General features: G+C 42.1%; 1 protein-coding gene across 1 annotated transcript in view; it reads right to left on the reverse strand.

Moving 5' to 3' along the window:
* The window catches only part of PKN2 (protein kinase N2), a 53,769-nt gene extending 47,259 nt beyond the window's left edge, over positions 1-6,510 (reverse strand). Inside the window, exon 1 of the mRNA XM_021404103.1 lies at positions 6,199-6,510. Within this exon, the coding sequence (XP_021259778.1) occupies positions 6,199-6,417 (219 nt within the window). The 5' untranslated portion in view covers positions 6,418-6,510. The remainder of the gene's footprint in view (positions 1-6,198) is intronic.

The following is a 15,137-nucleotide window of genomic DNA, read 5'->3' on the forward strand; positions in this document are numbered from 1 at the left end:
CTGTGCAGCTGCCCGCTATCCTGTTCACACTGGTGTCTGCTCAGCACCGAGCTCAGCCATACACCCTATGGCAGCTGCCAGAAGCTGTGCTGGCAGTCAGTGGAGGCCACAAAACTGCATTAGTCTGACACAGTCACAGGACTCCTGAAAGTTCTGGAAAGCATCCCAAAAAGTACCACGAGAAAACCCACAGAGCAGAACTTTACTTTACAGGATGCATGCCCAGACTGCCATGCAAATAATCCAAATCACTGGTGAGCCGTCAAACATAGTAAGTGACCAGGAACTGTGAAACTGCCGTAACCTGCAATGGTATAGACGTATGGCAGTGTGACACAGTTACACTGATGCACTCAAAATAAACAACCTGATGAGACGTAAGGTTATAGTAAGGACATGCCCAACACACTTCCAAACAGGAACTAATAGCACCCTGAGTTGATGTAGTGCTTCTGAATCAAAGCTCAAGGTAGCAGAAATTTTGGATCCTACAACATAAATTTCATTTCTTTTAGGGGAGGAAAAAACATAAAACTGAAGGCAAAGAAGCTGTTTTCCTCATGGTAGGAAGTGCAGACCTAGTTTTCAAAATAAATAAAACTTCAGATATCATACAAATGCCTGTGTTACAGAGCATTTGTACTAGCTTATGAGTGAAACCTCAGCTCAGTCTGTTCCTGAACTCATTCGCTTACTAGATCCATGCAAAGAAAATAAGATATTTTATATTTTTGAATATATAATTGAATATATATTTATAAAATTGAAAGAAAAAAAAACACACAAACAACAACCCTACAAGCAACCAACTTGCAGCACTTGTACAAATGAGCTCTGTGAAGAGCAAAAAGAAAAAGCAGATAGAGACCCTTGTGCTGCACAGAGCACACCATAAGGCTTCATTACTCTGAATCTAAGTAGAGGCCATGTAATGTCTGAGCCTCTAATTCAGCAAAGCACTGAGACACTGAAGGAAGAGAGTCCTAATCCCATTATTAAGCCCTTAAACCACTGCTCCCCAGTGCAAAAGATGTTTACCTAGTTATCGTACTATAGATTTTAGGTTACATTATGATGAATGACCATCCACTGTGTATAAAACTCTTCCAGCATAGTTACAGTATACTTAGTAGCTAAATATACTTTTCTACTACCTGTCACTAATGATTTATTTTGAGTTAAAATAACAGATCGGGGCCCTAGAAAGACCTCTGCTCCTATGAAGAAAATTAAGCTAAATGTATACAAGGACTTATATATGATGTGGACTTATGTTAGCAGGCAGACTGATAGAATTCAGAAGATGGGGGAAAAAAACCCACGAACCAAAACAAAACCAAAAGCTCTACCCATGCACCTACCGAAAGGTATTTTAAGGACTGTTTATGTTCTATTGAGGACAGGATGTATATTTTACTAGTACAAATTTTGAACAGAGTACTGTTTAAAGAGTAATATATATCCACAAATGGAAAAAAACTGAAGTCATTCCCTAAATTCACCAGTTCTGGAAGCGTTTGTAGGGACCTGAGAAGTCCAAGCAGCTGCACAACATGTTCATGTCTAAACTGCAATAGAATGGTTTAAGGTAATTTCAACTGAATGTGACATTTCTTGTTCAGAAGAAAGAAGAGTAATTCAAAAATTATTTGAGGCTAATCCGTCCTAGCTGAACAGTAGCTGAAGGTAGTCTTACGGCTGAATATCCAGCCTAATTACAATGGCTGTTCAAAACAAATTAATTAGGTTACTTGTACCTTTTTAAAAGTGTCCTTAGGCACTTGACCACAGCTAATAATAAATACCCAGTACTCTTTATCTCTTAAAAAGCAAGCATCGTTACCTCTGTTCTAGAGATGAGGAAACTGAAAGATGAATAAAGCAAAATGAATAAAGGCAAAGGCGTCTGCCTAATGTCACCCGGCAGCGAGCAGAGCAGCCAGGAAGGAAATGCAGGTTTGCAGAGATGCATCTGGTAGCTCGGTCCAACATGGCGAGTACAAGCACCTCGCTTTATGTACAGAAAAACAGAATACAAATTTTCTGTACAGAAATACAGAAAACAAAGTTGTCCCGTTTGTTTCTCGCAGCTAACAAAATACTGAGCATTATTCAATCATATTCATTTTGAGTATTCTTGTCTCAGATTTAAAATGGAAAAATAAAGCAAACAGTAAAATCTATACAGGAAATGCCATCAACTAAGCGTAAACTTCACTTTACATGCATTTCAGTCATGGTATTGTTCATCACTCCTTTAAATAAATAAAGTTAGCAACAGCCTTTTAAAAATGACTCTACTATGAAATGCACAGTTCCAAGATTCCTGACTACAGCATCTTAGAGCATTAGCTGACTAGGGTGTCCATTAAAGCAAGATATCAGTGAGGAAAAAAAATAAATCCTTTTACACCGACCAGTCCATACATAGAAACATTTTTGCAAACATTTTGTAATTTTAGAAATACATAATTTTGATGGAGTTTGAAAAACTCTTTCAACCTAAAACCTTTTACACTTCAGTTTGAAGCAGGTGAACCTGCTACATGCATATTTACTACATGGAAAGCGCTCTGTCTTGATCAACTATTTAATTTTAGCAAATGAAAACAAATAATATACTTTTTTAATTAAAGAGGAATTGTTTTGGAAGCACAATTTTGAATGAATAATTTTTTCCCTTAAAATAAATCCCGTACCATTAACAGTATAAGTCTAAAAATGAAAACATTTATATTATTTTTGGAAAACAAGTGGTAGAGAACACCTAGAAGTACAGTCACTTTACATACACAATGGCTTCATTTAAGTGGCCTGAGTAATAACTTCTATTAGGCAGGCCATATCAATTTAGTATGCTGACAGCTACCGTCACTTATAAGAAAGCACAAATGTTTAGAAATGCACACTACCTCAAAAAGTTTTTAATAGTCATTTTGAAAAAGCAAAGACAGCATTTTTCATATAGAATATAAAAACTTTTATTTAATGGATGCTTTATTTTAACAGCCGACTGCACTGTAAGATAACATTTTATCTTGCCGCTTCCAGCAAAAAGGAAATGGTTAAAGGCTCTGCAATTAGCCTGAAAGCAAGCACTTGAGAGGCCACTTTACCTGCTGGACAAAGTTCTAAAAGGATGCAAGCTCAGAGAAGGACAGCAGAATTTTGGAAGGGAAGGCAACATCAGCAATACAGGTTCTTAACCAAGCTCCTGCCCCCTCCTACAAAAGAACCTGTACTGGAGATAAAAAGGAGGTAAAAAGGTAAGCTGGCTTTATGTGAACTCTCAGTCAGTCTTTGACAAGCAGGAAATCTTGCTGGTGACGCACTAAACAAAACAAATGAGAAGGATGTTTGGTTACCACCGAATTTATGCTCTACTAGGCATTTGGTGACTACTGAGGAATAAGTGGTACCATTTTTGCCTGGATCAAACTTACATCAAAACTTGCTTAGAAGCAAGAGATAGTTCCCACTGTCTGTGAAATGCTGAAGTAATATACAAGAATGGAAAAAGTGCTTTGCAGCAATAGTAGGACAGAAGTGGATATTTGCCAGCAGAGGCATTTAAGAAACAGTTCTATCAGATATGATGTCTTTTTTAAAAAATAATTTATATGAGATTTATATATAAATCTAATGTGTGTGCATATATATATATAAACACACAAAACTAATTGTGAAGTGCAATCAGACTATCTAAGGCCTGTTTAATTAAATGGAGTTCACTCTGAAACAAGTGCATATGTCACATCTGGTTTATCACTTTCTTTGCAGCCGTTAGTGATTTTGCCCTTTTGTTTTTCCTATTTTCCCAAAACCCACTTCTCATCCTGTTAGTCAGCAGTTCTGAAAGTTTACTGATTTTTATGCCAGGAGAGTCCCATTGATTCATGAGGATGGGGCCAGTTTTGCTATATGAATCCCAGCCTCACAGTTAACCACATGCAGCACACTGGAGCACTCGGGGCCATCACAACAAAAGCACACAGAGCGCAGAGCAGTATCAATAAGCCATACGCCATGTTAATCACTGACTGATACTTGTGATTCGAAGACAGGAACAAGCGTAGGGTTAACACTGTTTAACTGCTTTCAGTAGGTCTTCATGAGCATTATCGAAACATCTAAACCTCACTCAGTTCACAATCTAGATCAAGCCACTTAGCGGAGGCCCTCAGCTTTTAGCACAGCCTTGCATTTTACAACTTCCGTACCTTTCCATACAGAATTGCGATATGCACATAACAGCCCATATTAAGCATAAACAACTCTGAAGTCAGCATCCTTTAGTTTGAGGAAGTTTTCTCCTGATGTGACACGAGTAAAATGGCATAGCTCACACTTCACTGTACTTCCTCTTACTTTGGGAACATGCCGCTAAAGTAGCTTTTATACATAGGTATATGAAGCGTGATTTGTCTTTAACTCACAGGGAAAACAATGTTGAGATTTTCGCCAGCATATGCCACTGAAAACAAAGCAATACCTTTAAAGTGGTTCTTCCTGACGTGGAAGTTCCTCTAAAAAATACCTAAAAGTTAGCTGTTTACAAAGCTTAAACTCTAGTGGGATTTAGACCTTTCTGTTAGGCACCAGGACTACACTTACTGCTACAGAAGTTACCACCTATAATGTGGGAGACAGTCTAACCAAAGCATTTGATCCACTTTTTTTTTTTTTTAATTAAATATCCATCATCACTGCTAATATCATCTTCCCAAAAAGAAGAAATAAAAACAAAAAACACAACCCCTAAGCAAGAAATCCCTCCCTCCAACACAAAGTCCCTCTACTTGAATCCAAATCCTCCTCAGTACTCCGACGGAAGCTCTGCCCCATGCAGCTTACCTGTAGCGCTACCACAGTTACTTATTCACACAGCTCACCACTTCAAACAGGTTTACCAGCGTACATATCATCGTATCAAGTTTGTATTACCATAGCGATTCTTCCTAGACACTTCTGAGCCGCTGATTAAAGTTCAGCATTCCGGATGGATTCTTAGCCTTCAGCCATCTCATGTGCTGCAGTCTCAAGAAGGGCGCTAAGTCCCCATTGTGCCTTCCTTTCCTTTGTTACTGCAGTGAGCAGAGCGCGAACATTTAAATCTACCAGAGGATTTCTCAGCGTTTATGAAATACATGTTTCCTTTTTTAAGCATGCCTTTCTCACTTCTATTCAAACATGAAATTCAATGCTTTCCATTTATGGACTTCTTAGTTTGGTTAATTGTCCAACTAACAAATCCAGAGATGCATTCTTTTTCAAATAACCCGTAACTTTGCACAGATTTAAAAAAAAAAAAAAAAGAAGAGGACAGAACAAAACAAAAACCAGAAAACAAGCGCTCTTTCAGACAAGGAAGCGGAAGAGCCAGCAGGTTGGGCTGACATTTACAGATAAGAGCACAGCAGTGAAGCGCCTGAATTTTGCCTACGCCTGCAGCTGACAAGCAAAGAAGTAACAGTTGCACAGGGCACTGCCGGTCCAACTCGGAGCTGGAAGCAGCCGGCGATCGGATCCGGGGGTCTTGTTCTGCAGCGACAAGAACCCTCGCCGTATGACCAACAGCGCTTAGGGACCATTTTTTTCTCCTCCCAGCTCGAAGCTCAACGCCCGCACAAAGGAACCGCTCCGGGGTTCTGCGGGGAGCGGCCCCAGGCTCCAACCTGCGCGAGAGCCCCCGGAACGTCCCCCCCTCCCCGGCCGTGCCCGGGACCGGCAGCGCGTTCCGCTGCGTGCGGCCGGGGGGCGCTCGGCAGCCGCGGGGCCGCGGGAGGGCGGGGGGCGCGGGGCGCGGGGGGGCGGGGGCAGGGGGGAGGGGGGGCGGGGGGGGGGGGGGGGCTGGGGGCCGCGGGAGGGCGGGGGGCGCGGGGCGCGGCGCGGGCCCGGCCGGGCCGGAGGGCCGCGGGGGAAGGAGGGAGGGAGCGAGCCGCCAGCAGACAAAAGCGGGTCGCGGCCGGCGGCGGGGTGGGGCCGTGACCGGGCGGCGGCGCCTCCGCTCTCGGGGGAGCGCGGCGGGAAGAGGCCTGGGGTGGGCGCGGGCTTCCTCCGCCCCGCCGCCGCCTCCCCGGCCCGGCCCAGCGGGGTGGGCGCCCGGCGGCGCGCCGAGCGGCGGGCAGGGGGCGGCGGGGCGCGGCAGCCGCATCCTCCCCGTCGGGGAGCGCGGCTCGGGCGGTGCCCGCCGCTTACCTGCAGCTCGGTGAAGAGGATCTCCCTCTCGGCCGCGTTGGACGCCATTGCGCTGGGGTTTGAAGTCCGCACCTGGACGCTGCCGCCGCCGCCGCCGGGGAGGGGAGCGAGGGAGGCGGGTCCGGGGCCGGGACTAAGGGCGCATCGGGGGCGGGGGGAGCGCTCGGCGCTGAGGCAGGGGGACGCGGGAGGGGCCGTCGCCGCACCCCTACCGCTCATGGGGGTCGCGCCGGGCGCTGGGCCGCGGTGCGGTGCGGTGCCGCCGTGCGCTCCCCCGCCCTGTTGCGGCGCTCGGCCCTGGCAGCGCTCGGCCGCCGCGGCTGCTGCTCCTGCGGCCGCCGCGGACGTCGCACCATTTGGCTGTCACCCTGTCGCAAAAGCGGCGCTGCTTTGCGGCACCCGGAGCACGTGACAGTGGGGGGGGCAGTGCGGGGCTGGAGGGTGCCGCCCGCCGCCCTGGAACCTCTGCTCCCTTGCGGGCAGAGCGGCGCGCGGGCAGAGCTGTGGGCGGGACGGGCGCGAGCGGCACGCTCCCCTCAGCAGCGCTGCACGCTGCAGCGCTTCCCTCAGCCCCCGGATTCTCGCCGCCTCCCTCCTGCGTTTCGCCCCGCTGTCGATCTCCGGTTCCCGGAGTCCCGTCGTTTCCTTCGGCGATGGTTCGGGGAGGGGAGCGCGTGGCAGCCCCCTGCTGCTGAGGGTCGCTGGGGCTCGGCCCCGCCGGTGCTGAGGCAGCTGAAACTCCCCAGCCGTTTGCAGCCGGCCCGGGCCCGGCTGCCTCGCGGCCGCAGGGAGAACAGCCACCCGCCGCCCTGGGACCCGGAGACGCGGGCCGGCAGGCTGTGGTGAGCGGGGGCAGCGAATGCGGTTCTCCGAAGCGTAAAAGGGCCGAGCGACAGCGTGCGGGTGCCGGGTGAGTTCTGGGGCCGGCGCTGCCCGGTTAGTCCCCAGAGACGGCTCTGAGAGCTTCAAAGGCAGCGCCTGTGAGGAAATGGTGCCTCTTCCCTCGGCGGCACGCGGCACCCGCTTTGACTCTCGGTTTCCTGCCTGAGTCTTGTTCCACCTGTACATAAGCACTGACTTTCTGCTGCCTGCTCCTTACCCACACGTGTATTCTCATTCCACTCTTGTTTCAGATGTTACACTGGGCTAATTGAGCTCATGCAAAACGGTGCGTGGAAGTAATTAAAACTGTTTTTGCATATGTCGTTCCTGCCAGGCTCGTACAAGTTGAGATTAGGTACATCTTCATGCAAGCATTAGTGCTTGCTCTGTTCATTTAAGTGCATCCCTGTGTGGCTACAGGCCCGTCGTAGTCTGTTTGCTGTAGAACTGCCGGTTAAATTATGGAGGGGACTTTGTGGGGGGAAAAAAGGAATGGAAGAAGTAAAAAAGAAGTAAACATTAAATTACTACAAGCAAATTCAAAACATTTTGTGTTCTTACGCTTCCACTAAGCACCAAAGTCAACAACCTGAAGTGCTGTCTATCATGTAGTACAGGAGAAGCCTATGGATGTCTTCATGAGTTAATTTCACGTAAAAGCAATATTAAGATATTTCTACACTGACAGTGCACATCTGTACACAAGAGAGATTTTTTCCCCTATGTTGATATAGTTCATAAGCTCGCACATGTACAAGTTTGTATATACACTTAGTTCACTGGAAGCTGATGGCTTTAATTTCTGTTTTGTGTGGCCAGGCAATTGTAGGCTGTGATGAAAAGTGGAAAGTAGAGACGAGAAAAACTTTACCTGCCAGGTGTCTAACAGTCACTGTTTTACAAAGAATATTGAAAACACTCATAAATCTGGAGTAACGGTTTTAATTCAAGGTCACACTGGTACATGACAGCAAGCAGTGAGGAAAACATCAGGTATCACAGATGAAGAGACACCATCCCAGGTTAAATTGTAAATTGTCTCAGGAGCAAGGTTAGCACTTGAATGAAATTGTTGAGGTGTGTGCCTGCTGTGGTGAATGGAAATTCCTCACATGCAGTTTGGGCTCTCGAGTGATTTTTACTTACTGTGCAGTTTTAATCTACAGAAGGAATTCTAACTTGGAAGGTCATGTAGGTCATGTTTCAGACTGTTGGCATCATGTGAACATCTTTATGTAATCAAGAGCCTCAAGGCACATCACTCGTATCTTATGTATAAAGAATTTCAGAAATTGTTCATACAGCACAATTGTGAGAAAGGCTATGTGAGAGCTTATTCTTCTGTTATTTGCTGTAACTCATATGAAGTGGTCTTAAGTTGGAAGGCAGAAGTCAGAAAGCATTGTGAGGTTTTGGGTGCATTGTGAAACAAGGTGGGGGAGGGAAGGAAAGACAATTATACAATAATTTATCTTTTAGAGCATGCTAGAGTGATGTCAAACTTTAACATTTATTTCAACCATTTTTGAGAACAGATGTTTAAGGATAGATACAAGTAATCAGAAGTTACTGAATTACTGTACCTTAATGACTTCATGTACTTGTCATCATATATGTGGTCCCTTACTGCTGCTCATCAACTAGCCTGCTGCTGTTGCAGAGGAGGAGGAGTCTATGTGTGTGCTTTGCAAGGTGTGGTCAGAGGGAAACGGAGTACCGCAAAGAAAACTTGTAGCTGTATGAGCAGGTGTCAAGAGAGCTAGCTGAACTCTGAGACTGTCTAAAACAGGTAGCTGATTTAGTTCATGCTCTAGACTGCCCATTGAGTGAAGGCTGGACATATTGCTATCCCTGTCAAGACAGGGCCTATAAGCTTTTTTGTATTTCCAATGTTATTTATACAACTTGGAAGGACAAGGTCCTGAATTCTTTGATAGAAATGTATTGGTACATGAATTGAAAAAGGATCAGAATCTCTGATAATTAAATCATTCTTTCTGCAGATTCTGGAAAACACAAGGCAGTGCTGGACAACTGTAGCTCTACATTTAAGTACTCTGACAGTGAATTACTGAGCAAGAGAGAACATTCCAAGTGAGTCTCAAAATAGAAAGCAGCTAAGTACGTAAGTCCATGAATTTAGCATTATATGGAATCCCAAGTTCAGCCCTTGCCTTAAAATATCTGAATGCGTTTTCTTCAGCACTTATTCTGTTGGATCATCTCTTCAGTTATCATGCTGGAAAAGCAAAATGAACAAAAGGGATGGCAGTACCACTGGCTAAGTTACCTTTGACTATTTCTTTTCTTTACATTGTTTTATTAAAACCTTTGTCCCAAAGAGCTGGAAGAGTAACTTGCTGTGAATTCCAATGTTTTATGTATTACAAAGCATACCTTATGAATCCTTGGGCATATTACAGAACTCATTAGCAAAATGTCAAAGATACTGTAAGCAAAATTTTTTAGATTAGGTCTAACTAGTCCTTTATATCATCTAAGGAAGATCTTGATTTCACTGAGTGATGCATATAGAAATTAGGATAGAGGGTATGTGAAGAACAGCAGACATGTATAATCATTATATTATTATACTTATTGGCATCAAGACGCTACTAGGAAAAAAAAAGAGTTTTTCTTTAAGCTTTTGGTTAATCTTGCTTGTGTAAATTCGTGATGTATTCTAGAGGGACAACAGTGTATAAACATGATTGGTGTGGATGACATGAAACTCTTGGAGATGAGATCCACCTGTTAGTAGGCGAGCGAGAGTACAGGGGTTTTAGCCCAGTCCCAAAATTTTTAGTCACAGAATAAGATCTAGAAATTAATGAGCTTTTTGATAGGGGAAAGATTAATTAAGTTTGCAAGCAATGTTGATACCTGTTAAAGAAAATACTTTTCCCTCTCTTCCTCTCCCTCTCTTCACCTGTAAAGTGGAAATGCTACTATTCACAGTACAAGTCTAATTTATGTGAGCATTTTCTCTAAATTCTTTTGCTTAGGAATAAAGGTAAGTGTATAAAAAACTGTAGTCCTGGTTTTAGCTCTTACATTTTTTTTTCAATTATCTTTTCAGTAATGTTGGCATTTGTTATCCCTGACTTGTAGACATAGAAACATTACTCTTGTATTTCCGTAGTTCTTATTCTAAGTTGGATCCTCTGAAAACTCCATGAAATCCTGGAGATACCAGGCACAGGAAAAATGAGATGAACATATATACATCTTTATCATTTTGTATTTTTTTTTATTTTTACTTTTCACCTTCCTATTTTGCTTCTCAGGTAACTGTGGAGATAGAAGAATGCTTTTCTTCAAAGAGCTTCCAGTAATAATTCTTGCAATAAATTTAGAAGGAAGTGTGTTGAGGTTGGATTAAAAAAAGAACTTAATATCATAATCTTTTAGACCGGGCCTTGCTGATTATTACTAAAGAAAATGCTAAATCGGGGAAAAATATCAAAGGCGTGGGTAATTTTAATGTGTTTAGCTTGACAGTGTTGCTTCCTTTATTGAAAACTCACTTCTTCCGCAGTATTTCTTAGAAGTTAATCTGAGTGGGTAATTTCTCAAAGAGAATTGCATGTTAAAAAAAATCTAATAAAGAAAACAATAAAACACACATATAAAAACACACAAATAAACAAAGAAAACCCAGCCTCCTGAGGGAGAGCATGAGAGCTCTGAGGCTGTTGCAGATGTGCCGCTGACAGTGAAGAGGACAAGATGACAATATTTCCGAAGGTGAAAACTAAAGTGACTGTGTATGTTTATTTAGCTCTTCTGGTGCCTGCCTGCAAATTTTGTGTATTCCTAAACTATGAATTTAATACTCTTTTAATTACGTAGCTAATCTTAAAATTTTGGGGTGAACTACTGTGACATAATCATAGATCTGCTACCAGTTGTGGTGCACTTTATAGTTAGAAATTGCCTTCTGGATTTACATACCTATTACCCAGGGCTAGACGTAGGCATATTATCACCCAGCAATGTAGACAGATGCCTTGAGGAGTGGAGTGCAACAAATATTATCTGTTTTATTAATTCTGGACCCTGGGAAGACTTGCAGTGAGTGAGAAAAGAGTGCTAGAGGGGAAGGAGAATAATTCCTGTTCTTTTCTACTCTTACAAGGAGAAACTCTGACTTTCGACAGTTAACGTCTGTGAAAAGAAAGTGTCCTACCTGTGCAGAACCAGCTGTAAGATCAGACCCTATTTCTTTAAAGGAGATCAGCTTGGATTATTTGAAGTAATAACAAAGTGCTATATGTCTTTACATTAAGGCTATGATCCTACAAGTAGATCAACATGGTGGATCTTTACACCTATGCTAAGTCCCAGTGATTCTAATTAAACTTGACGGTAGGATCAAGCTTAACATACTCCATGCTGTTTCTGCAGTGAGCACAGATGGGCTTCTGTGTTTTTATGTGCACTCATTGAAGTGAGTTGGGCCTGGTGCAGCATTCGTAACATTAAGGCTTTATTTTCTGTGAGTGCAGTTAAGAGATCGGTACAAGCAAGGTAACTATTACCTGTGCATAGTTCCTGGCCTTATTTGCTTTCTTACTGTCAATAGCAAGCACGTTAATATAAAATATATCTGATCTAAAATATCCTAGTTCATCAGAAAAGTGAGGCAAGATTCTGTGATTCTGTGAAGATGCATTCAAGTGTGGCTCATGTTTTGCTGTTATGAAGAAGACTGACTTTCTGAAGAAATGTTGGTGATTATAACCTAAAGTTTTTATGAGGAGACATTAGAATACTGAGGCTTTGGTGGTGATTGAAGCATTTTCTCCTGTGGCTTTTGAGTGTGCAACTTTCCGTGACTATGGAAAATCTAATTATCTAATTACTTTGCAAATACAAAAATAAAACAACAACCAAGTACAAAAGCAATAGCAAATTTAAACGAACAGAAACACCACGAAGTTTGAGAGTTGCAGTGTATCCGAAATCACAGTCTATGTTTGGAGGAAAGGGAAATGTAGTGCAAGGAATGAGTCAGACATGGGAATCCCCAGAAAATTCTCCACTGAGTAGAGCATCTGTGCTTGAAAAGGACACCTCTGCTTTTGAGGTGGGATTTGACCTATCTTTGAAAGGTCTGTTATTGCTAGCAGTGCTAGCCTCTGCAAATTTGCTAGCAGCTCCCATCAGGGTACGCAAAAGGCAGAAGGTTGTCTCCGTTCTCCACTGCATGATGGTACTGACAGACCGGTTTCATCATGAATTATGGAAGATGATGTGTGGACTTGTGAATTTTTGGTTGTCCTCAGCCAAGTTTAGTTTGCTGTTCTGAAATCTGCAGCAGCAGGAACTGAAAAGAGGTACTGTTATGGTGCCATGTGTGGTGATAGAGTGTCCATACATCAAAACTTTCTATAATTCTGTTTGTGGACACTATAAACAACTATGCCAAATGATCCTGAAACAAATTTCATCAGACACTCAGACTTAGATGGTAATGATTTTTGGTCATGATTAACTTGATGGCTGTTTTTTCTATCTCTCCTCAGAGAGAATTATCTGCATGTGTAACTCTGTCAGGGACTGAAGTCCTAAGTAGTTATTAACTTGTACTTAGTATGCAATGAGTCTGAATTAAAAGGGTAAATCTATCTTCATCTAATGAACACTTAAAACAAGAGTGACCAGGCAGGTTTATAGCTGGCTGTAATTGTGTTTTCCATGCTCATCAAATAAAAGATGCCTTTCATTCTTGTATGTCCACAGTCCTTGCTCTACTTCAACTGGCATCCCCAAGAGAGAGAGCTTAAAAGTTTTCAGAAAAAAGAACAAATGTGTCGAACAGCATCAAGGGAAAGGTGCATTTGGAAAAAACTTTTGTGCTCATACCAAATATGCTGCTGATTCCCTCCAACTCTGCTCCCTCTTCTCTATTCTCCCCCTGCCTCCTCCCGGTCTTTTATTCTCTTGCTATTGCAAACAAATGCACTCTCTTGTAATATAGTGTAGAATCAGATTGTTTGATTCACATTCTTGTGCTTTTGAACTCAATGATTCAGAGAAGCTGTTAGTGTGTTCTATACGTACCCTTAGTAAGTTGTTGTTCAAGCATCAGTAGGAAGAAGGAGCATTATTATTTTAAATTTTGTTTTCCTTTTTGAATAGAATAGAAATAATAGAGGTTGGACAGGGAAATTAATTGCACATTCTGTATGGAATATCTTTTTAACACATCTTTGGAGTTAAAACATTTTCTGTTGTGTGGAAAAGTTTGTATGTATGTGATGCCTGAAAATACCCACAGTGCAGAAAGGCTTAGGTGAGATTTTTATGCTGTAGACTAGTTGCAAAGTTAATTGTTGAGTTGTTCGTGACTGAGAAGTTAAATGGTTAGGTATCTGAAAGAGCAATAACAATTATGTTCTTTTGCTTTCCATAATTTAATTAGGCACATAGATGCTAGCGATTTTTTAATAGCATAATTCATTTTCCTATAAACCTTAATGTTACAATTTAGCCTGTTTATACATTATAGAAAAAATACTAGATATCTGAAGGACTAAGCTGAATTCATTTGCTTTAAGTGGCTTCAAGGTATCTTGAAATATATTCACTGAAATCCCACACAGTCAGTATGGCCTCTGATTTGAACCATTGTAATTGCATAAGAAAATATATCAATAGAAATACAAAATGCTTTCAAATTGCTTTGCTGCCTAGCAGGTACTTTGCAGTCAGTGAACTTGTTTCTTCTTTGAAAGAAATATGAAGCTAGAAGCTACTGAAGAGCGTGTGGAAAAATATTTTTGTGTTTTGGTCTGTTTTCTGTATCTATGCTGCCAAGGAGCAGTCAGCCAGAGGCAAACTCTGAGGTGATGGTGATGGAAGAGAAGGCTGAAGTATACTAGGCTGGTATCTGAAATGTGATAACCTGAATTTTCTTTACATTCATTGGCCTCCTTGCTTGCTGCTATGTTGACTTGTTAGCTTTAATAAAGGCAGCTTTTACGCAAGTGTTAGAAAAGTCTTTAACGAGTGGAATACCTTATTCAGTGTGCTCTCATTCTTTCCTGATTGACTTGCTCCTTGATTTTTGTGTCTGTTCCTCTTTTTCTTTTCCCCCACTTAGTGGAAATAGTACAGTGATGGAACAAAGCATGAAAATGAAGTATAATAATCTAGAAATAAAATAATAAGGCTTGCCTTCCTTTTGTCCTATATTTTCTTCTCATCCCAACATCCATCTAGGAAGCCAATCTTCAGCTACAGTGTCCTTAAAACCTATTTGATTGAGGTAGGAGAATTTAGCTTCATTTGAGCTAAGATTAATGTAGTCACAATAATGATGGAAGTGATGGGGACATATCAGTTATGTCCTAAGTATCTTTGGAACCATGACAGACTACTGTATGTCAGAGAAGTATAAAACTACCTTAAGAGTTGCATAAGCAATGTGCTGTTTATTCTTTTACTAATCATGAAAGATATTAGCAACAATTATTAAAAGATAGCAACTTGTGTAGACATTAGAAGAATGCATTTTCACCATGGATCTAAACACAACAGCATGTCCAGTGGCTATTTACACCAGCCATGCGTGTAGAAGTTGGTTTAACATCAGAAAAGTGCAATAATAGGCAGGGTAGTAACGTTACAGTAAAGCTGTATACTGTGTTATGAGACATGCAGAGTTTAGATACAGCAGACAGTACAAGTTGGTTTTGTAACATTCAAATTATCAATACATGCTTTGAAAATGTGAATATTTATTAAGTATAATCAACAGAAATCATTTGAAACAAAAAGGTAAAGCAGAGGTCAGGTGGGGGTTGCCATTCACGGGCTGCCCTTAACTGTTTATTGCTTCCCCTTTTCCCAGCAAATCCTGTATTTAAGAAGGATTGTAAGGCCTGTGTAATCACTGAGGATTTATTTCCTTTGCTGCCTCAGAATTGTGTTCAGCAGCAATGCTGCTGTTTCTTCTTTTTTTTTTTTTTTAATGTACATGACACTTCTAAAAAAGTACAGATGAATGTTACCAGGAAGTATTTTGGATAGCAACAAGTATAAATTATTAT

Source organism: Numida meleagris, chromosome 7 (genome assembly GCF_002078875.1).
Source record: "Numida meleagris isolate 19003 breed g44 Domestic line chromosome 7, NumMel1.0, whole genome shotgun sequence".
NCBI classification, from domain to species: Eukaryota; Metazoa; Chordata; class Aves; order Galliformes; family Numididae; genus Numida; species Numida meleagris.